Genomic DNA, 23,992 nt, shown 5'->3' with positions numbered 1-23,992 from the left:
CCCTTTTCTCTTTTCCCTCATATGTACATTTTGTCTTACATTGTTATACTGTAATATCTGTTATTTATTGTCCCAATGATTGATTACATATATTCTCCTGATGAAGCGGTATAAGGCCGCAAAACTTGTTCAGAACAATGATATCTGTGGGGATCCATCATATCCTGATCCTCACCATTAGAGGAGATGAATCCTGGTGATATACATAGATTGTTATTGCATATTCCTTGTTTTTAAGCTTTTTTTTTGTATTAATAAAAAAATGTATTTTTATAATATTTTGCGTATATGCTGTTTAAGCTGTATCGAGATAGTCCTTCATCAATTTCCCCTATGGTGTGATCCAGTGGACATCGATCCTCCAGTCCTTTTTTGCCCTGCCTCCCAGTAATTGCCATAACATGCAGACAGAGTGCTCAAAATAAAGGTTTTATTGGAGTTTCATGCCTTCTGCTTGATTAAACTTCAGTGAAGTCATTTGGTGAAGAATGCAACACAGACAGAAATGTAACAATGCCATGTAGCCTTCTTATTGATCAGCAACAAAACGTTCAATTCATTTGTTGGTATAAAATGGACAGTTATAGCTCTCTGTCCATCCTTGGGTCTGTCCGGAGATTGACCTCCACTGGGAAGTGGTCACTGACCTCAAGAGCCTGTGAAGAAAAAAAACACTTTAGGATTTGCATTCTTCACTAAGAGAATCTGTGCCATGCATATGTTTCAGCTGCATTAGGTGGACTTGCTAGGAGTCTACCTACAGGTGCTTAAAATTGCAACCCCTTTCCATAAAAACTCTGTCAAATGCGGGATGGATTTTATGTTGGAACAGGAAGGGGCAATCCCCAAACTGTTCCCACAAAGTTGGGAGCATGAAAATGTCCCAAATGTCTTGGTATGCTGACACCTTAAGCGTTCCCTTTACTGGAACTAAGGGGCCATGTCCAACCCCTGAAAAACAACCCCACACCATAATCCCCCCTCCACCAAATTATTTGGACCAGTGCACAATGCAAGGTGTATAAAGACATGGATGAGCGAGTTTGGGGTGGAGGAACTTGACTGGCCTGCACAGAGTCCTGACCTCAAACTGATAGAACACCTTTGGGATGGATTAGAGCAGAGACTGTGAGGCAGGCCTTCTTGTCCAACATCAGTGCCTGACCTCACAAATGTGCTTTTGGAAGAATGGTCAAACATTCCCATAGACACACTCCTAAACCTTGCGGACAATTCCCAGAACAGTTGAAGCTGTTACAGCTGCAATGGATGATGGCACTGTAATTATTTTAATTAAAAAAACAAATCTAAGTACCCTTTTCCTAATCAATATACAGCTGTCACATGACCCAGATCCTTCCCAGCCTGTCTGCAATAGAGTAGGGTTGCCACCTGTACGGGTTTCACCCGGGCAGTCTGGTTTTTTAATGATGTGTACGGGTTTTCATCTGCTCCAGACCCGTACACATCATTCAGACTGGACTGCCCGAGAGTGATCAGACTGCTCTGTGGATGATGTGTCTCCCCTCCCCCGCCGTCTCACTAATGACATAGTGTTAGTCCACCCCGCACTAATGCTGAGTGCAGGGGGAATCCGAAGCACTTCAGTGAGCCCACACTGCCTGCCGATGATTGCGTGCAGGAGGGAGCCGGTGGGCAGGCCCAGACAAGGAGTGACAGCTGAAGAATCGAAAAGCAGGGAGGAGGATGTGCCCAAATCTACTGCCAGCTTCCTTTCTATGACAGCAACACACCCTTTCTCCTGGGCACAGGCTCCTCTCAGGCTGGATCAGGCTTTAACAGAGGTCCTCTACAGGTGGGCGGAGCAAGCGACCCTACACCAACTGCAGCCCGATCACTGCTTCCTCCTGCCTAGCAGACATCCAGGCTCACCCTGGGGGGGCAGACTGAAGAGAACAGAGGATGGAGGCCACACTGTATATTCTCCTCCCGTGAGTCACAACCTGTTTTGCCTTCCAAACTGTGTGATCCTGTGCTGTAATCCTGTTCTGCATCTTGCAGTGCAGCTTTACTGAACGAGAAAGTAAAGATCTTGGCCATGTCAGGAATATATTGGGACTTTTCAGGCTCCACATAGATGTATTCCACACACACACACTATGTCTTATTTAAAATGATTCTTTTTGATAATGTGGAATACTTCTGTGTAGAACCTGAAAAGTCCCAGTATATTCCTGACATTGTCATGAGCATAATCAGCAAGAGACATACAGAATACTATACAGCCCATCTCCAAGAAAGGGAGAAATTACTACTTTAAGGCTGGGTTCACACCGCTGCGGGTGGGAGACCCGGATGTGATTCGCACCGCACTGCAGTGCAAATCACATCCGATCTGTCTGCGATGCGAGTTCAGCCATACAGATAGTATGGCTGAATTTGCATCGCACCCGCTGCAAACTCGCACAGGACCCTTTTTTTTAGTCCGCAGCAGAATCGGATCGCATTGGGTGTTCACACCATGCGATCCGATTCCTGTCCGAGTTTGCAGATCGCACTGCGATATGCGGACTGGTCTGGGGGTGTCATTAAGATTTCATTGACACTCCCAGCAGTCCGCATAGGGCAGTGTGAACTGCCGGCGGGAGGCATGCGATGCGGGAAAACGTTGCGGATTCGCGGCGTTCCCGCATCGCTATGTTGTGAACCTAGCCTTACTTCTACGTTTCCATGTTCCAGCTGCACTGCTCTCCTCCTCCTCCCTAAGCCTCAGCATCACTGCACACCATACAGGAACATTAACCCTGTATGGTACAATGAGGATGATGGAGTGTCTGTCAGCCTGTCACAACTTATACTGAAGCAGCGGGGGATCAATTACAGAGGTTGAGGAAACCAGAAAAAGTCAATTTGTTCCAATTGACTGTATTTATTATGCCTCAGAGAAAGGAACTGGAAAATCCACCCTCAGTCCCTTTCTCTGTTTCAAAAGTGAGCTATCAGGGGTCTGTTTAGTCTCCTGATATTTCACCAAAGCCCCCCCCCCCCCCCCCCCAAGACTGTTAAAAAAAAGGTAAAAATAAATAAATTTGTTAAAAAAAAAAAAAAAAAAAAAAGCTACTGACACCGTCCACAGCTCTACTGACACCGTCCTCTGCCCTACTGACATCGTCCACTGCCCTACTGACATCGTCCACTGCCCTACTGACATCGTCCACTGCTCTACTGACATCGTCCACTGCCCTACTGACATCGTCCACTGCCCTACTAACATCGTCCACTGCCCTACTGACACCGCCCACTGCTCTACTGACACCGCCCACTGCTCTACTGACACCGTCTACTGCCCTACTGACACCATCCACAGCTCTACTGACACTGACCACTGCCCTACTGACACTGACCACTGCCCTACTGACACTGTCTACTGCTCTGCTGACACCGACCACTGCTCTACTGACACCGACCACTGCTCTACTGACACCGACCACTGCTCTACTGACACCGTCCACTGCTCTACTGACACCGACCACTGTCCTACTGACATCGTCCACTGCCCTACTGACACCGCCCACTGCTCTACTGACACCGTCTACTGCTCTAACTGCCCTACTGACACCGTCCACTGCTCTACTGACACCGACCACTGCTCTACTGACACTGTCCACTGCTCTACTGACACCGTCCTCTGCTCTACTGACACTGTCCTCTGTTCTACTGACACCGACCACTGCCCTTGAAACACCAACCACTGCCCTACTGACATGTACACTGCTCTACTGACACCGTCCACTGCTCTACTGACTGACACTGTCCGCTTTTAAGGTAGGCTAATTCATATTTTTAAAATTACATTTTATTTATTAATTTAATCATAATTTATGGGTACAAGAATGCGTTTTATTTAACAATGTCCCTTTCAGCCCCTCCCAATGTAATTTGGCAAACACTCACTTTTCACCATGGTGCACCTAGCTCACTGCATTTCTACTCTCCTTGAGGCACTCAAAGGTGTCCTAAGTTTTTTATAATCCTATAATGTATACTCCACACAAAAAAAATTGTGCCGCAAAAGTGTTCGGGTTTGGCTTGAAGAAAAGGTGGCAACCCTACAATAGAGTAAAAATAAATCATTGATATCAAACTGTTTTAAATTGTCATAAAGATATTTGATATTTATTTATTTCTATATTTGAAATCGAATCTTTATTTTTTGGCAATAACATGGTGTGGGCAGATTTCTGCCAGTCACAGGCTGTATCAGCCCCTCCACCCTGTGTCTTAGAATAAGAAGGAGGTGAAGTCTCCATTAATCAACATGTAATATCCCACCCCAATTGTTTTTAGCTGGTCAGTGGGTATGAAGGAGGAGGGGGGAGTGAGCTGTCATTTACCACTGTGTATATGCTTGCATGTGTGACTCTATAGTCACATGGACTGCTCAGACGTGCTAGGGAGGAAATACTCAACATAGAAACTCACGGAGAACTGAGAATGTGCAGAGTTGCCACCACTGCTGCAAAATCCCTAGCTAAATTGGGGACATGGAGAGAAGGTGGAGATACTGTAGAGAGCAGCAGGATCAACCAGTTTTTTTGCAGAATACAGAAATGAATCCCATAGTGACTGGGTGAGTATGGACAGCATATAATACACCATTTATTGATAGTTTTTTTATGATGTGGGTTTATTGGCACTTTAATTTTAGATTCAGGATGAAATCTTTGAGTTGAGGAAGAACCTGCAAATAACTAAATCTCTCCCCTTCTCTAGAAGACTATTTCTGCATTTATATGCAGCTAACTAGGGTCCACAGGCCCAGTGCGCTGTCAGTTTAATGATTTAGGGCCGTACCTACAGGAGTCGAAGTTGCAAGCCGGTCCCATGTTCCAGGGGGCCCATGCGGCTCCCTGGTACACCTGGATAGGAGGCAGTGGGCAGCATATAAGGGAACTGATCCCTCCATTTTCCTCCTGCAGCTGCTGAATGCCCGCTTCTCCTTCTCTTCCTCCCACAAACATTCAGAGCCTGCAGGAGGAAAATGGAGGGATCAGTTCCTCTATATGTCACCCTTGCCAACCCTACTATCCATTTTTTTTCTGCTGAACACTTCAGGATAAGGAAAGTTTAGTTTGGACTTGAGGAATGGTGGTGTACAAAAATGAGAGTCCGCAGCCACTATGGGACCAACTATGACACCTGAAGAGCCAGACCTGCCAGATGAATCAACCATCAACGGTGACATCTACGGCTGTCCTCAAAGTGAGAGCAAACATCTGGAGGAATGGGGGCAGGCACAACAAGTTTCAGAGGCTCTGCCTCTTTTTTCAAGCTGCCCGAGGGTGGAGAAAATGGGATTTTTATATACAGCTTACCTGTAAAATCCTTTTCTTGAGAGTACATCACGGGACACAGGAGCTTCATTACATAGTGGGTTATATAGGCACCTCTGGTGATTGGACACTGGTTAACCCCAATTAAGGAGAATTCCTCCCCTATATAACCCCTCCCATATGGGAGGCACCTCAGTTTTGTAGCAAAGCAATAAGAAACCACGTAAAACCCAAGAGGGGCATGAGCTCTGTGTCCCGTGATGTACTCTCAAGAAAAGGATTTTACAGGTAAGCTGTATATAAAAATCCCATTTTCTTGATCATACATCACGGGACACAGGAGCTTCATTACATAGTGGGATGTCCCAAACCAATGCTCAGATTGAGGGGAGGGAGACACAGATCATAATTATAGACCGCCAGGGACCGGAGGACCTAAACTGCAGCCTGCAGTACACTGCGCCCAAAGGCAATATCCTCTTGCCCTCTGACATCCACCGGATAGAATCTGGTGAATGTGTGGACTGATGACCAAGTTGCAGCCTTACAGATCTGAGCCAGGGAGGCCTGGTGATGCACTGCCCAAGAAGCACTTACAGCCCTAGTTGAGTGCGCTTTCACTGGAAAAGGAGGGATTTTCCCTTTAAAGCCGCGTACACACGGGCGGACTGTATGGCCAACTTAGTCCGTCAGACAATCCGACGGACAGTCCGTCCTACTTTCGAATGAACGGACTTGACCACACACGGATGCACAAACAGTCCGTCGAAAGTTTGCGCGATGACGTGTACAGCACGTACGACGGGACTAGAAATAGGAGGTCCAATACACAGCAATTCAACCTTTCGCCGTGTAAATACTTTCTGAGCATGCGCCATACTTAGTCCGTCGAACTAGCCTACTCACGAGCGGATTGTCCGCTGAAACCAAAGTACGACGGACAATATTACGGAAATTCCGAAATACTTAGTCCGCCAGACTGCACGCTGAAAAAGTCCGCTGAAGCCCACACACGAGCGGACTGTCCGCTGAAATGTGTTTCGACGGACTAAGTTGGCCAGACAGTCCGCCCGTGTGTACGCGGCTTTAGACTATAGGCCTGAGAAATAATCTGTCTAATCCACCTTGAGAGAGTGGATTTTGACGCCGCCTGGCCCTTCCTAGGGCCTTCCGGCAAAATAAACAAGCAATTTTTCCGTATCCGAGCAGTTGCTTGAAGATATATACTGATTGCCCTAACCACATCCAAAGTGTGCAAAAATTCTTCTTCTGCGGACTGTGGGTCCGGAAAAAAGGATGGTGGGATTACGTCTTGATTCAAATGGAATCCCGAAACCACCTTAGGTAGAAAGGACCTGTTGGGACGCATGACCACCCGGTCCTTATGAATAATTAGATGCGGCTCCTTGCTGGAAAGAGCTGCTAGCTCTGATACTCTTCTAGCCGTGGATATGGCTACCAAGAAAACCAATTTTTTAGTCAGGAGAACTAATGAAGCCAGATGCAAAGGTTCAAATGGTTGCCCCTGCAAAGTCGAGAGAACCAAATTCAGATCCCATGGGCATACCGGAGGTTTGACTGGCGGTCTTATCCGCATGGCCCCCTGGATGAAAGCCCGCACCAGGGAATGCGATGCAAGTGGCTTCTGAAAAAACACTGACAGGGCCGAAATCTGCACCTTGATCGTGCTTATGGCCAAATTCATTTCTAGGCCTGACTGGAGAAAGGCCAAGATCCTGCTAATGACATACTTTCTAGGATGCCATTTCCTGAGTTCACACCCGGAAACATATGCCCTCCAGATTTTGTAATAAATAAGCCTGGAGGCCGGCTTTCTGGCATTGACCAGAGTAGAAAGGACTGGCCCCGAAAGGCCACAGTCTCTCAGAATGTGGGTCTCAGCAGCCAAATCGTCACATTTAGACTGTGTAAAGCAGGATGGTAAATTGGACCCTGTGAGAGCAGATCTGGCCAGAGAGGGAGGATCCATGGCCTGCCTACTGCCAACTTCATGATCTCTGCGTACCACGGGCGCCTGGGCCAAGCCGGGGCCACTAAAAGGACCGATTTTGTCTCCCTCTTGACTCTTCCCAGGAACCGAGACAGAAGCGGCTCAGAGGGAAGGTATAGATCAGATTGTACTGATCCCAGGGATCTGACCCCGAGCAAGTGCATCTCTTGTCCTTGACACAAAATTGTCCAGTTTCCTGTTGAACCTGGATGCAAACAGATCTACGTCTGGAGTACCCCACCTGTGACATATGTTCCGAAACACGTCGGGGTGCAGAGCCCATTCTCCTGGGCACAACTGCCGGTGGCTCGGAAAATCCGCCTGCCAATTTTCCACTCCTGGAATGAAGACTGCAGAAAGACACGGAACATGCTTTTCTGCCCAGACAAGTATGCGATTCACCTCTTTTTGCGCAACCAGACTCCTGGTACCGCCCTGGTGATTGATATAAGCCACTGCTATGGCATTGTCGGACTGAACCCGAACAGGGAGACCTCGTAGTCTGTAAGACCACTTTATGAGAGCCATATAAACTGCCCGGACATTTATGGGCAATAGCCTCTCGATCGCAGACCATTTCCCCTGCGAGCACGTCTCCTCCAACACTGCTCCCCAGCCTGTCAGGCTGGCATCTGTCGTGATAATTTTCCATGGAAGAGGAAGAAAAGTTTTGCCCTTTAGCAAATTCTTGGTTTGTAACCACCAGACGAGACTCTTGCGTGTCCCTGGGGATAGACGCATAGGAAGATCCAAGGATTGGGGCTTCCTGTTCCAAGCCGCAAGGATGCATCTTTGCAGAGGCCTTGAGTGGAACTGGGCAAATGAGACAGCCTCAAAGGAGGCGACCATTTTCCCTAACAGTCTCATGCACAACCGAATGGGGGAAGATCTTCTGCCCAGAATTAGGCGCACCAGATCCCCAATGGCCAAGGCTTTTGGCCTTGGAAGAAACACCTTGCCCTGAGCGGTGTCGATGATCATACCCAGGTATTCCAACCTGGTGGCAGGCTGTAGGGACGACTTTTCTAGGTTTATAATCCAACCTAGGCGTTCCAGGTGTTCTAGCGTTCTGGTAACGCTGTGGTTCAGGAACGCTACTGTTTTCTCCATGAGAAGTAAATCGTCTAGATAAGCCATGACGGCTATACCCTGAGCTCTTAGGTTTGCCTAGAGAGGGTCCAGAATCTTTGTGAAGACTCGAGGGGCCGTAGCAAGCCCGAACGGCAAGGCCACAAATTGAAAATGGTGCCGCTCTACCGCGAACCTTAGATATTTTTGGTGTGAGGGAAAAAGCATCTGCTTAACTTGTTCCTTGAGGAACTGACACAATGCCACAGCTGCGACTGTAGGTTGCACTACAGCGCTAGTCATGGAAAAGGAGGCTTTTAATAAGGTTTCCAGCTTCTTATCAGTTGGATCTTTAAATACCTGCGCATTATCCAAGGGACAAGTCAGGTTTTTATTCACGCAAGAAACAGCCGCATCAACAGATGGGACCCCCCACTTCTTGGTAAAACTTTCCTCCAGAGGATAATGCATAGAAAACCTTTTAGGAGGAGCAAACAGTTTATCGGGATGTCCCCAATCCTCATACAACAATTCATCCATTAAGGGATGAATTGGGAAGGAATAGGCAGTCTGTGGGGCTTTCCTGACTCCCAGGGAAGAAACAGAGGATGTAGCCACTTCAGCAGCAGCCATTCTGAATGTGGTACGCACCAATTCAGTATAATACTGCACCTGTTTTCTGAGCGCCTGGGAGGAGGGGACTCTCTCCTCTTCCTCTGATTCATCCGACTGCTCAAGATCCCTGTCCCAAGACAGGAATCTCTCCTAATTTTCAGAAGAATCATCTGAGAAAGGAATGTCAGCAGAGGGAGGGGATCTACCCCTTTTCCTGCTATCTTTCAGGGAAGCAGAAATAAACTTAATTATTCTCTCTTCAAAACCCTCCAATGTAGCCCTAAGGGAGTCCTCAGTGACATAAACCGGGGCTGGGACATTAGGAGAGGCTGCAAAACCTGACAGGGGCACTGACTCGTCCTGAGAGGCTGGCCCCAGCCTTGCAGGGGGGGATGGTAACTTACAGGCACTTTTAGAACCCCTGGACCTAGGCGGTGATTTACCAGTGCCCTTGTTACCTCCCCCTGAGACCCTCTTACGAGGAGACATAGTCCGAAGCTACAAGCAGAGGTACTAGTACAAGTGCAAAAACTGCACAACCTGATGCTGAGTAGGTGTCTAAGGTTTGCCTGGATCCAATCCCCTCGGATGCTTACTGCCCACAGCTCCTGTGTCTCCACTTACAGCCCCCTGATGCTCTGGGCTTTTAAAACTGCCGCCTGGTGCCTTGCGCAGTACAGCGCCGTGCACACCAACGTGCACGGCTCACAACACTCACCCCTCCTCCATTAGGCTGGGAACACGCCCGGCGCGTGTGCACGAGGACCGCGGAATCCAGGGGGGAAAGGAAAACTCCATCGGAGCTGCGTGGGACCCCCAGACTATGTGGGACCCCTGTATTACCTCTATTGTGGTATTGTGGCAGGGACTGCAGTGGAGACGTGAGACAGCTGGAGAACCAGGCTTCACTGAGCGTGTGTACTGAAAGGCATCTAAGTATGCATCAGGCTGCTCTTACTCCCTCTAGTGGTGGAAACCAGGTAAGACATACAACTACTCAAAATGAAGAAATCCATTATATAATTATATATATAGGATTAACTTCCCTTACCTGTCCCCGCCGCAGGAATTGCTGAAACAGACAAATTCCAGCCTTCACCCATCATGGCGGGCAGTGTTAGCCAACCTTCAGGTTTATCTGGGGCTCTTTCTCGGAAGAGCCTCCTACCTGGACCATGTAAAAGACTCTGCCAGAAACTTTCGTGCGCTCTGTGTAAACAGTACACCAAGTCTGGTTTTCCCAGAGCCCAGTCTTCCAATAGGAGAGGACTTACAGGCCAAACCTCGTTTCTTCGGCTGACGAGGCCTGGGTACCATACCATCTTGGGAGTCAAATATCGGCCCGAGGTATGGATCTGGTTTGTTGTAGCCCTTAGGCCCCTGCAGGGACCTGCACAGAGCTAAAGTTTTACGTGACCAACCACCATAGACACTGGCGAAAAAACTGAGGTGCCTCCCATATGGGAGGGATTATATAGGGGAGGAATTCTCCTTAATTGGGGTTAACCAGTGTCCAATCACCAGAGGTGCCTATATAACCCACTATGTAATGAAGCTCCTGTATCCCGTGATGTATGATCAAGAAAGATGTTTTTTAGCCAGCCTGTGAGCAGGCAATTGTCTGGCAGCTTTCATAGAGCTGCCGAACTTATGGAACTACAGTGACCAGCATAAAAACAGTTGGACAAACATATAGCATGTCAGTTGGGGATTTTTTTTTACAAATAAAAGGTATTCATCATGGACATTATAAGTGGACTAATTTGACAATGTAACAATTAAATAAAAAATAAATAGATAAATGTCAACAAAACAGTAAAACAGGTAAGTGTATATGGAGAATAAACTTCATAAAAGCCACCATAATAAATGGGTGTAAAAGAAGAGATGAAAATAAAAGTTGAATAAAAGCTCAAAATTAAATGCACCCATCCACAAACATGGACAGACATGTATACAACATGGGCTAAAATCTGTGCATATCTAAAAAATAAAACTGTGTTTGCTATGCTTCAGTTAGGTGAATGAACGGGGATCTCTGTTCAGAGCTATTCTTGTCCATTCATTCTGTGCATCTGAGGCTGAGGTGGTGATTGGAGGCTGTACTCCAATCTCCTTTCTCGGTCTCAAAGGTGGAACATTAGAGTTTTGTTTAGACCCCTGATATCTCACCAAAGTCCCCAATGGGGCTCCTAAAAAATTGTAAAAATAATATTGTAAATAAAATAAAATAAAGTTGTAAAAAATAATAAAATAAAATAACAAAAACTACTAACGCCAGTGGCGGAACTATCGGGGTTGAAAAGGTCACACTTGCAACCGGGCCCTGATGTTCTGTCACTGGGCACGGAAGGAAGGAGTAAAGCCAGAGGCATAACTAGGACCCTAAAGGCTTTACACCTTATAATGAAGGGTTGCTACTAGGGATGAGCCGAACACCCCCCGGTTCGGTTCGCACCAGAACTTTCGAACGGACCCCAAATTCGTACGAACGTTAGAACCCCATTGAAGTCTATGGGACTCAAACATTCGAAATTAAAAGTGCTAATTTTAACGGCTAATATGCAAGATACTGTCCTAAAAAGGGTTTGGGGACCTGGCTCCTGCCCCAGGGGACATGGGTCAATGCCTAAAATGTTTTTAAAAATTGCCGTTTTGGCGGGAGCACTGATTTTAATGATGATCAAAGTGGAAAAAAAAGTGAAATATTCCTTTAAATATGGTGCCTGGGGAGTGCCACGTGTTTCCCGTGTTTAGAACAGTCCCTGCACAAAAGGACATTTAACGTAAATAACGTCATTTAAAGCTGCTTGCGGTTTTAATGTTATATCTGGTTCCTGCAATATGGTTGAAAATCATTGAGAAAAATGGCATGGGTAGCCCTCCCTGCCCATTACCAGCCCCTTTGGGTCTTGTACGCATATTAAGGGAAACCCCGTACCCATATTAAAAAAAGGAAATGCGTGTGGCCCCCAGGCCCTATATACTCAGAACAGCAGTATACAGGCGGTGCAAACAAGACAGGGACTGTGTAGGTTTGTTGTGTTAAGTTGAATCTGTTTGTAATTTTCAACTGGTACATTTTTAAAAGTGTAGCTCCAGTCAAAAAAACAATTTTTAAGCTTTTTGGAAAACATAGGGAAGGGTTATCACCCCTGTATAATTTGTTTTGTCGTCCATCTTTTTTCATCTCACTTGCTGTTGTCTCCTTCCCTTTGCAAGTAGGAGATGTTTGTAAGTTGGATGTTTGAAAGTAGGGGCCTGCCTTATATGCTCTGCAGAAATGGCGGAACAAGGTGTTGGTTTTGCCACAACATTGTAAGCCCTCAAAGTGACTCTTGGTGGGCGCTGGAGCGCCCTGCTGTGAACGATTATATCAAGAATTGTAATTACATGCCATTGTTGAACAGTGGTAGAAAAATTGACCTTTGGTGGTTGTGGTGCTGGTGCCACAACACTATAAGTCCTCACAGTTACTCTGGGTGGGCACAGGAACGGGCCCTCCTGTGAAATATTATATCAAGAATTGTAATTACATGTCCCTGTTAAACAGGGGCAGAAAAATTGGGCCTTAGGCACTGGTGCTGGTGCCACCACACTGCAACCTCTCCCATATACTCTAGTTTTATTGCAGGAATTAGCCCTGCTGCAAAGCATTGCATCAAAAATTGTACTTAAACGCCCCTGTTAAACAGGGGCAGAAAAATTGGGCCTTAGGCACTGGTGCTGGTGCCACCACACTGCAACCTCTCCCATATACTCTAGTTTTATTGCAGGAATTAGCCCTGCTGCAAAGCATTGCATCAAAAATTGTAATTAAACGCCCCTGTTAAACAGGGGCAGAAAAATTGGGCCTTAGGCACTGGTGCTGGTGCCACCACACTGCAACCTCTCCCATATACTCTAGTTTTATTGCAGGAATTAGCCCTGCTGCAAAGCATTGCATCAAAAATTGTAATTAAACGCCCCTGTTAAACAGGGGCAGAAAAATTGGGCCTTAGGCACTGGTGCTGGTGCCACCACACTGCAACCTCTCCCATATACTCTAGTTTTATTGCAGGAATTAGCCCTGCTGCAAAGCATTGCATCAAAAATTGTAATTAAACGCCCCTGTTAAACAGGGGTGGAAAAATTGGGCCTTAGGCACTGGTGCTGGTGCCACCACACGGCAACCTCTCCCATATACTCTAGTTTTATTGCAGGAATTAGCCCTGCTGCAAAGCATTGCATCAAAAATTGTAATTAAATGCCCCTGTTAAACAGGGGCAGAAAAATTGGGCTGATGGCATCACCCAGAGCCAGAAATGTTCTTCCAAGATATCAGCGGAGGAGGAAGACGATAGACAATCAACATAACAGGACAGTCACTCAGCATCAGCATAGGCAGTCTTGAAGGGATGTGATATTTCAAAAAAAATTATTCGGTTACATCAGCTTCAGGTGCTTGGTAGCTGTGGGTGATCCAAGACTGATTCATCTTGATGAAGGTCAGTCGATCAACTGATTCGGTGGACAGGCGCACCCTGTGATCGGTAACAAAGCCACCAGCAGCACTGAAGGTGCGTTCCGAAAGAACGCTGGATGCAGGACAGGCCAGTAGCTCAATTGCATACTGTGCAAGCTCTGGCCAGTGATCCATCCTCAAGACCCAGTAAGCCAGAGGATTTTCGGTGGGAAAGGTTTCCAAGTCTGACCTTGCCCCTAGGTATTATTGCACCGTGTAAATCAGACGCTGGCGATGGTTGCTGGAACCGATCATACCTTGGGGCTGCGGACTAAAAAATTGTCTGAAAGCATCAGTCAGATGGCCACCTTCTCCACCGCTCCTTCTGACCGATGCCTCAGCAACACGTTGTCCAGGACCAGGAGTTTGTAACCTCCCAGTCTCTGGGAACGCTTTGCACAGACCTTTCTGCAAGGCCTCCCGGAGATGTCTCATCCTCTGCTCCCTCTGCGATGGCAAGATAAGGTCGGCAACCTTACCCTTGTACCGTGGATCAAGGAGAGTGGCCAGCCAGTAATGGTCCCTCTCCTTGATCCGAAGAATACGAGGATCCTTCCGCGGGCTTTGCAGGATCAGGGAGGCCATGCAGCGTAGGTTAGCTGAGGCATTCGGTCCGGAGTCCTCTGGGTCACTAAGGACAACATGATCCGCAGCTACCTCCTCCCAGCCACGTACAAGTCCACGTGTTTCTTGGGACTGTAAATCATCCCTACAAGACTGCTGCTGCTGCTGATGCTGAGTGCCAGCCTCCACCTCCATGCTGACACAATCATCCTCCTCTTCTTCCTCCTCATCCTCTTCCTGTGTGATGGGTGGCACAGCAGGAACACTGTCTGGATAAAGGGGGCCTTGAGAGGCAAGGAAGTCCTCCTCTTCCTGCCTCTGTTCTGCCTCAAGTGCCCTGTCCATTATTCCACGCAGCGTATGCTCCAAGAGGTGGACAAGAGGTACAGTGTCACTGATGCATGCACTGTCACTGCTCACCATCCTTGTGGCCTCCTCAAACGGTGACAGGACAGTGCATGCATCCCTGATCATGCCCCACTGGCGTGGTGAGAAAAAACCGAGCTCCCCTGACCCTGTCCTGGTGCCGTAGTCGCACAGGTACCCATTGATGGCCCTCTGCTGCATGTGCAGCCGCTGCAGCATGGCCAACGTTGAGTTCCACCTGGTGGGCATGTCACATATAAGGCGGTTCTTGGGCAGGTTCAACTCCTTTTGGAGCTCAGCCAGCCGAGCACAGGCATTAAATGATCGGCGGAAATGCACACAGACTTTCCTGGCCTGCTTCAGGACATCCTGTAAGCCCGGGTACCTGCCCAAGAACCGCTGCACCACCAGGTTAAGGATGTGAGCTACACAGGGCACATGGGTCAGTTGTCCCTGTCGGAGGGCGGAGAGGAGGTTGGTGCCATTGTCGCAAACCACCATTCCTGGCTTAAGCTGGCGTGGCGTCAACCACCTCTCGACCTGCCCCTGCAGAGCTGACAAAACATCCGCCCCAGTGTGGCTCCTGTCCCCCAAACAAACCAGCGCAAGCACGGCATGGCATTGTTTTGCCTGCGTACTTGCGTAGCCCCTGGAACGCCTACGGAGCACCGCTGGTTCTGAGGACAGAGCACTGGAAGAGGCCATGGAGGAAGAAGAAGAGGAGGGGGTGGAGGAGAGAGGTGTGTCACAACCAATAGTAGCATTTTGGAGGCGTGGTGGCGGAACAACCTCCAACACCACTGCACCTTGTCCTGCATCCTTCCCAGCTGCCAGAAGAGTGACCCAATGGGCCGTGAAAGACAGGTAACGTCCCTGTCCATGCCTGCTGGACCATGAGTCAGCGGTAATATGCACCTTACCGCTGACTGCCCTGTCCAGCGAGGCAAGGACATTGGACCTTCCACATGCCGGTAGAGAGCCGGAATCGCTTCCGTGAGAAAAAGTGGCGTTTGGGGACCTGCCACTGAGGAACCGCACATTGTACAAACTCACGGAAGGGGGCTGAGTCTACCAACTGAAAAGGCAGCAGTTGAAGTGCTAGCAATTTAGCTAAGCTACCATTCAACCGCTGGGCATTTGGATGGCTGGGAGTGAACTTCTTTCGCCGGTCCAGCAGCTGGGGCAGGGACATTTGCCTGCTATAATCGGACGTGGGTGTACTGCTAGCAGAGTGCCCGGAAGCACTTGGCTGTGACACACCTAATTCTACACCTTCATTCCTCTCAGAGCAGGTTTCAGAGAGGACTGAAGGTCTAGTGGGGTTGGAGATGCCAGCTGATGAGGAGCAAGGAGAGGTCCGCTTTGTTCTTTGTGGGTCTTTGAGGTACGCTTGCCAAGGAGCTGCATGGCAGGTCAACCTATGTCTGGTCAAGCATGTGGTGCCCAAGCGGCTGATGTTTTGGCCACGAGAGATACGCTTGAGACATATGTTGCAAATAGCAGCGGTGCGATCTGATGCACTCGTCTCAAAAAAGGCCCACACCAAAGAACTTTTAATAATAACGCGCAGAGGCAGCGCCCTGCACAGGCGGAGCTCTGCGGTGTGATTCAGTCGGTGTGCTGCCCCTAAGCTGGCCCCCGGAGGGCATCCTGCCTCGTTGGACATGTGCCTCCTCCTCCTCCTCCTCTCTCCTACCAGGCACCCACGTGGAGTCAGTGCCCTCATCATCCCCTCCCTCTTCATCGCTGTAGCAAACCTGGCAATATGCTGCAGCTTGTGGAACATGACTGCCAGATTGCTGTCCTTCTTGAGCATCCCCTCTCTCTGCATTCACGCTACTGCCTTCCTCTAGCTGAGTGTCATCATCAGAGGCTACAAAACACTGGGCATCCTCCTGGAGCATGTACCCAACACTGTGCTCAAAGAGTTCAGGAGACTCCTCAGGAGGACGTGGTGGGTCTATGGAAGGAGTCACTGATGATGACATTGAGACGAGGAAAGACGATGCGTTGGCAGCTGCTTTGCTAGTACCCTGAGACTGCGTGAGAGAGGATGAGGAGGATGAAGAGGGCTTGGTCATCCACTCTACCAAGTCATTGGCATGTTGCGGTTCAACATGTCCAGCTGCCGAAAAGAAGGACAAGCGTGTCCCATGGCCACGTGCTGATGACAATGCACCGCGTCCACGACCAGCACTGTTGTCTCTAGACACAGAGCCTGTTTGCCCTCTTTTATCGGCTCGCGCCTGTCTGCCTCTCCTTGCTGGCCTTCCAGACATGGTAATGGCCTGAAGGGAGTTGGGTATAACAGCAGTTGGGTAGTGTATATTGTGCTGGAGGCACACAACACCCACTAACTCCTGCAGATGCCTTTATTATAGAACACCAGAGATAAAGGGGTATATACAGATGTATACTGTGCTGTGCTGGAGGCACACACAACTTCCAATAACTCCTGCAGATGGCAAGTGGGCTCAAATAGAGAAGAGCTATGTAGGTGGATATAGCGGTGTGTACTGGGTACAGAGCACGCAGACAGCACGCACAAGCTCCTAACACTACTGACTGCAAGCTCTATTATAAAAGATAGATCACTAGCTATATAGGTGAGGTGAATACAGCGGTGTATACTGCAAGATCGAAAATCGTCCAATAACGATCGGTGTGTACTGTGTTGAAGGTACACAGAACACCCACTAACTGCTTCAGACGCCAACACACTACACAAGGCTGCCGCGCTGGCGGCCTTATATAGTGTGGGGCGTGTACTACACAGCCTGAGCTATGATTGGCCACAGGCATCCTGCCTGTGGCCAATCATGGCTCTCCTCGCTGCTGGCGCTGTGATTGGGCAAGCATGCGGGGTCACAGTGCATGCTTGGCCAATCATGAGCCAGCAATGCACTGCGATGACGCAGTGCATTGTGGGCCGTGAGCGCCACACGAATTTGGCGCGAACGGCCCATAACGTTCGGAATTCGCCGAACGGGCGAACGGCCGATGTTCGAGTCGAACGTATGTTCGACTCGAACACGAAGCTCATCCCTAGTTGCTACTAATGAGAACATTTATGACAAAACCCAGCAAGAGTCACTCCTACCTCTTCTTCAGAGAGCACAAATTTTTTCTGGAAGTTGAATGGTTTGGCAGATCCTGGTATAATTGCTTTGAGGAATTCTTCTCCGTGTACAACAATGCTGTGTGAATATAAAGGAATTTGGTTAATACTTCAGGACCAAGAATACCGGAAGACCCCTGGATATGCCTGTTCCATGGAGCGGACGGCCCTATTCACCACTTAAGGACCACCTCCTGCACATATACGTCGGCAGAATGGCACGGCTGGGCACAAGCATGTACCTGTACGTTGCTTTTTAAGTGCCCAGCTGTGGGTCGGGAGTGCGCCACCGGCGGCACACTCCCGACCCGGTCCTGAGCTCCGTGACCGTGGCAGCTGGACCAGCGGACCCGATCGCCGCTGGTGTCCCGCAATTGGGTCACAGAGCTGAAGAACGAGGAGAGGTCTGTGTAAACAAATCTCTCCCCGTGCTTCCTACTGAGCCTGTCACTTAACGTCTCTTCCCTTTTATAGGGAAAGACGATCAGTGACATCACATGCCAGGCCACGCCCCCTACAATAAAAAAAATTAACGTCATACATAACACCTACACTGCCCCTTAGTGGTTAACTCCTTCACTGCCAGTGTCATTTACACAGGAATCAGTGCATTTAAATAGCACTGATAGGTGTATAAATGACAATGGTGTCAAAAATGTCCGATGTGTCCGCCATAATGTCGCAGTCACAATAAAAATCGACGATCGTCGCCTTTACTAGTAAAAAAAAAAATATTAATAAAAATGCTATAAAGCTATCCCCTATTTTGTAAACGCTATAACTTTTGCGCAAACCAATCAATAATCGCTAATTGCGTTTTTTTTACCAAAAATATGTAGAAGAATACGTATTGGCCCAAACTGAGGAAAAAAAATGTTTTTTTTATATATTTTTGTGGGATATTTATTATAGCAAAAAGTAAAAAATATTGCATTGTTTTCAAAATTGTCGCTCTATTTTTGTCTATAGCACAAAAAAATAAAACCACAGAGGTGATCAAATACCACCAAAAGAAAGCTCTATTTGTGGGAAACAAAGGACGTCAGTTTTGTTTGGGAGCCACGTCGCACGACCGCACAGTTGTCAGTTAAAGCGACGCAGTGCGGAATCACAAAAAGGGGCTTGGTCCTTTGGCTGCAAATTGGTCTGGGGCTTAAGTGGTTAAACAATACAAAAGACCTGTAATTCCCATCATGATCAATGTAGCGAAAGGTCTCATACCGAAAAAATGGCAGGAAGTTGACAGCCCTAAAATTTGGGATTGGATACATGGCATAAATTCAATACATCACCTGGAGAGTTTAGATGATAAGGGGGGAGAAGAAGTAGATCAAAAAGACAAATGGGAAAGCTGGAAAGTGTTTAAAACAACATGGAGATATGTTGAGGCAATAACCAACTAATAGAAGGGGGTAAAGTTTGAAAAAGATGATAAGGACAGCTAAAATAAACATTTTCGGAGTTTGATGCAGGGTGCGGGGGTATAAGGAGAATGTTAAACCACTTCAATACCCGGCCATAGTAAAATGACATCCTCTAGTTTGTGGGGGGATATCTGAATGATGTCTCTAGCTACAGGCATCATTCAGATATCGATCTTTCCAGCCGGCGATCCTGTGCACGATAAGAACAATCATAGCGGCAGTTCCGCCACTTGATCGTTCTTATAGGCAGCGGGACACCCCCCCTGCCGCCATTCTATGCTTCTTCGGGCTCTCCCGTGCCATCGGGGGCCCGGAGAAAGAATCGCCCGCTGCCGGATGGCGAGCATAGAGATTTCCGGTGACAAGATGGTCACCAGTCATCTCTATGATCGTCGGAGGCCCGGGAGTAAACATAGCCACGATCATGGCTGTCAGCATGAAATCGGTGGATTTTTTTCCCCCGATCTCATGCTTTCCAGCCTGGAGGAGAGATGTGGGGTACATTCCTTGTAAAAGGAATAAAAGTGATCAAAAAAAATAAAAGAAAATGTAAAAAAAGTGTCAAAATAAAAAAAATTAAGTAAAAAAAAAACAATAATAAAAAAAAAAAAAAGTAAAACGCCCCTGTACCCGGTAGCTCGTGCTCAGAAGTGAACGCCCACGTAAGTCCCGCCCACATATGTAAACGCAGCTCAAACCACACGTGATTTATGGACGTGTGTGTTAGAGCGCGTAGAACAATTCTAGCACTAGACCTCCTCTGTAACTCTAAACTCGTAACCTGTAAAAAAATTAAAGCGTCACCTATGGAGATTTCTAAGTACCGAAGTTTGGCGCAATTCCATGATTGTCCGCAATTTTAAAGCGTGACATGTTAGATATCTATTTACTCAGCGTAACATCATCTTTCACATTATATAAAAAAAATTAGGCTAATTTTACTGTTTTGTAATTTTTTAATTTGTGAAACCGTTTTTTTTCCCCCAAAAAATCGTTTGAAAAATTATTGCGCAAATACCGTGTGAGATAAAAAGTTGCAATAACCGCCATTTTATTCCCTAAGGTATCTGCTAAAAAAAAACAAAAAAAAACATATATATAATGTTTGGGGGTTCTGAGTAATTTTCTAGCAAAAAAAATGATGATTTTTACATGAAGGAGTGAAGAGCCAGAACAGGCCTGGTATTGAAGTGATTAAGTATACTGTAAGATATAAGTAAATATGTGTTTATGATAATGTATGATAATATTTCTATAAAATAAAATAAAGAATAAAGAAAATACTTCAGGACCAGACTTGATCCCTCTCTTCCATCCCTGTTATTTACCGGTCATAGGCACAATGTGTTTTGGTGTTTACTGTTGTGTCGTCTTTATCACTGATCAGCCAGTGGAAAGTATTACTGCTCTTCCTTTGAATATTCCTCCATTCCTCATTCGTCACGTAGCCACAAGCTGCATTTAGATCTCCAAGAAGCATAACACTCTAAGATCAGAGAAAAATGTAATACATTATTTTCCATACAATGAATATCTGAACACGGTAATATATTAGCTTGCACACTTGCCCTGCTGCACTGGGAATGTGGATTAAATCTACCCCAGGGCTCTATTTGCACAGCAGCTGTGTATTTTCCCTGTTTGTGTAGGCCTCCACCTTCCAACAATGTAATCAAGTATATAGGAAGATATACAAATATATTTTTAAATAATTCATAAGTGTGTCTTATTACTACCCTTCGGTAGTTTCTTAGCCTTACATAACATGAACCAGACTGGGAGAGGCAGGTGTAGCAAATTGTTAAAGTAGTTCTTCAAAGTAGAAGTCCATAACCTAATATGGGAGTTGTGGCACCTTAATGAAGACCCACCCTTAACGGATCTCCTCTAATTTTGCTCCCACCTTGGTCGCTAGTTTCTTACCAGGGATCTGGAATGTTTCTTTTTTTATCCTTTTTCCATCCTTTCTATTTTTCCTTTTCTGTTTTAATTTTTTTAATTATTCTCCATTTATGGGATACTTTGTACTCAAGTTTTTAGGCAATAATTATTGTATAGCACTGAGTTTTCTTTTGATACTTAAATACCAGCACACTCCCAACTTTGAGCTGTGATCAACTGCTCTGAATTGACCACACTGGAGATTTATGTACCTGTCTAGTTGTTTATGTCTTTTACTCAATTTTGCTAATGTTTTATGTATTACTATTAGATGCGCTTTGACTGCAGAATGTATATTTTGTATACAGTGCATGTATCTTTTTATTTTTCCTTTTTTTTCTAAATTCTTTATTAAAAATTGGTAATGATAAAAAAAAGTGGTTCTTCACTCTGAAAACAGGAAAAAATTAAGAGTCAGCAGCTACAAATACTATAGCTGCTGACATTTTAATAATAGGACACCTACCTGTCCAAGGATCCAGCGCTGTCCTCACCCATGCCACCTCTTCGGCCATCTTCGGGGTCCAGGTGTTGGCATGTTTACTTTAGGAAGCTGGCTGTGACTGCTTGCGGCTTCACGGCTGGTTTTCCACTGTGCATACGTGAGCAGTGCTGCACCTTGTGAATGGTCCCGCAGACTGAATGTAGACTTAGCAGGATCTCTGACTTTTCTGCTCTGCATGCTTGCTGCAGGCCAGTAATTTAGGAAGCTTTGAATTCAGAGGATCAATATGATAGCTGATCAGCTATTATTTTCAGCCACAAGTTCGCAATGGCAGCCTTACATTCCTTTAAATATACTGCTATTAGAAACATCTTCCACCAAAACTGTTACTAGGCTGTGTGCCTGTATGACTTTCATTGTTGAGCCTAAGCTGGCCCTGTGGAGGTTAGGAAAACAATGACCTATAGAACAAACATCTCCATGCCTACCTCAATTCTCCAGCGACTCTTCACCTCCAACATGACCTGCAGGAGACGGTTGATCTCCTTGGCTGCTTCCCTTGGACAAGTATGATGAGACATCAGGGCAAAGTCTTTAATAACTGTCACAAAGAACATTTTAAATTTTGACATGTTTATCAAGACGTAATACTCGTTGAAAAATCATTTGATGGAAGCTAAAGCGGTCCTACTGTAGTACTCAGGGGCAGTCTGTCACCCAATATGCATTAAAGCTTTACTGCCCTGGATTTAACTCTAGCCTGGGCCATATGAGAACCATTTGCTCCTTCTTTGTGGACCTTAGCGATTTGTGTTTTGTTGATGTGACCTTTAGCAGACATAAACTGACGCCTAATTTCCCTAAATGCAGCCCGCTGTTATATTTGAGATTAACATGCCTGTTCTACACAGAGACAGCAAGAGTCAATAACTACAACCTACCTGTTCTTGGCGAGTGGAAGCGGACAACAAACGGTTCTCTTGCAAAGGCCTCAGGGTGATCTGGATGTTCTTCCACATACTGATACCAGTCGATGACATTTACTGTGTCAGATCTGCCACGTAAGGAGAGCCATAGTTACAACTCTAGATGGAGACAACTGCAGATCTGCAGCAAGTAAATTGTGCAAGTTGTAGGAGTTATGAACAACTACTAAAAATGATGTTGGTCCAGGACCGAGCTCACACTTCACGACCCCATCATTTACATTATTATTATATTATACAGGTTTTATATAGCACCAACAGTTTGCGCAGCGCTTTACAACATGAGGGCAGACATTACAGTTACATTACAATTTGGTACAAGAGGAATCAGAGGGCCCTGCTCATTAAAGCTTACAATCCAAAAATGATGTTGGTCCAGGACCAAGCTCACACTTCACAACCCCATCATTTACATAAAAGAATATTTAAATGTTTGCCAACAGCAGTTTGTATTAATGTAAACCTTTCACAAATCTGGGAAATTCAAAATAGGCATTTTGTGGAAGAAATATTTAAAGTGGATGTAAGCCCACTGTCATCCTTTCTAAACTACTGCCATAGTGGTTATCTATAAGGATATACATGCCTCCTTCATGTATCCTTACCTGGCTCATCATTGCCTCTCATTAGTGTCCAACTGTGTCATAGGGGGAGTCCTTTAGTTCTCCCATATAGAGGAGTGTATGTCTCCCATGGTTAAGAGAAGCAGATCTCCCATTCTATGGATAGCGTAGGACCCACTAACTAGGGGGTACTTTGTCGCAGTAAGTGGGCTTAAGCACCATATAGCAATATGGTGTGACCAAATCCCCATATTTTTTGAATTATTATTATTTTTTAACATAAAGTTTATTTAAATTTTCAGAAAACAAACTTACAATACCAGGGTTTAAATACATACAGACAGAATTCATAGTTATACTTGCATACCAGTACAGGTAAAATACAGCGACAACAAATGTAACATACGGTTAGTATATACCAAATGCAAATGCCTCATATTCCTCTCCGAAACCAATCCATAAGTAGTATATGTGGGGGGGGAGTCCGTTGACTACATTCCATAGGGTCCAATCCTCATCCTACGCTCCGAATTAAGATTTAAAAGCAGCCAATACGGAAAGCACATAGCAGGGTGAGGGGAAAGGGCTTTCAAGCTTAATCAATCGTGAGGTGTTTCGCCTTTATCCAGGCTGCCCAGATTTTGTAAACATTTTTGGGACAATTTCTTCCTAAATATGTTAATTTATAAAGCGGCAGTGCTGCATTCACCAAAGATTGGCAGCATTGTTTAGTGGGCGACTGGGATTGATTCCACTGCAGCAGTATCTCCTTCCTAGCATAAAACGTAGTATAAAAGACAAATAATTTCTTCCCCCAAGGGGCCTCGAGAAAGTCACAAATACCCAACAGGAGGGGGATCGGGCTATAGGGGACCCTCAGATTCCCAATAGAATTCATGTCAGTCAGGACTCCCAGAACTTAACCACACCAGGGCATGACCAGACCAAATGAAAAAAGTCTGCACAATCTTGATTGCACCTGGGGCAATTTGCTGTTCGTTCAGGGTATATTCTTTCCAAGCGTGCTGGGGAATAATATGCCCGGTGAAGAAATTTCAATTGTATGAACCTGTCCCTTACAGATATTACAAGG

The 23,992-nt window shown here is 46.3% G+C and overlaps 1 protein-coding gene across 2 annotated transcripts in view; it reads right to left on the bottom strand.

Moving 5' to 3' along the window:
* Positions 1-413: 413 nt before the first annotated feature.
* Positions 414-23,992, bottom strand: part of LOC143973886 (deoxyribonuclease-1-like) — a 33,503-nt gene continuing 9,924 nt past the window's right edge. The window contains exons 5-9 of one of the 2 annotated variants that reach the window (XM_077474770.1): positions 22,292-22,404; positions 21,839-21,951; positions 20,293-20,450; positions 17,523-17,619; positions 414-656 (exon numbers count right to left, since the gene is read on the bottom strand). In XM_077474770.1, the coding sequence (XP_077330896.1) occupies positions 582-656; positions 17,523-17,619; positions 20,293-20,450; positions 21,839-21,951; positions 22,292-22,404 (556 nt within the window). In that variant the 3' untranslated portion in view covers positions 414-581. The remainder of the gene's footprint in view (positions 657-17,522; positions 17,620-20,292; positions 20,451-21,838; positions 21,952-22,291; positions 22,405-23,992) is intronic. The other variant, XM_077474773.1, reaches the window with a different exon arrangement.

This window comes from Lithobates pipiens, unplaced genomic scaffold, assembly GCF_037356315.1.
Source record: "Lithobates pipiens isolate NorthernLeopardFrog02 unplaced genomic scaffold, aLitPip1_a1.2 Scaffold_1, whole genome shotgun sequence".
Taxonomy (NCBI): domain Eukaryota; kingdom Metazoa; phylum Chordata; class Amphibia; order Anura; family Ranidae; genus Lithobates; species Lithobates pipiens.
This window is presented reverse-complemented; position numbering and strand designations above follow the sequence as displayed.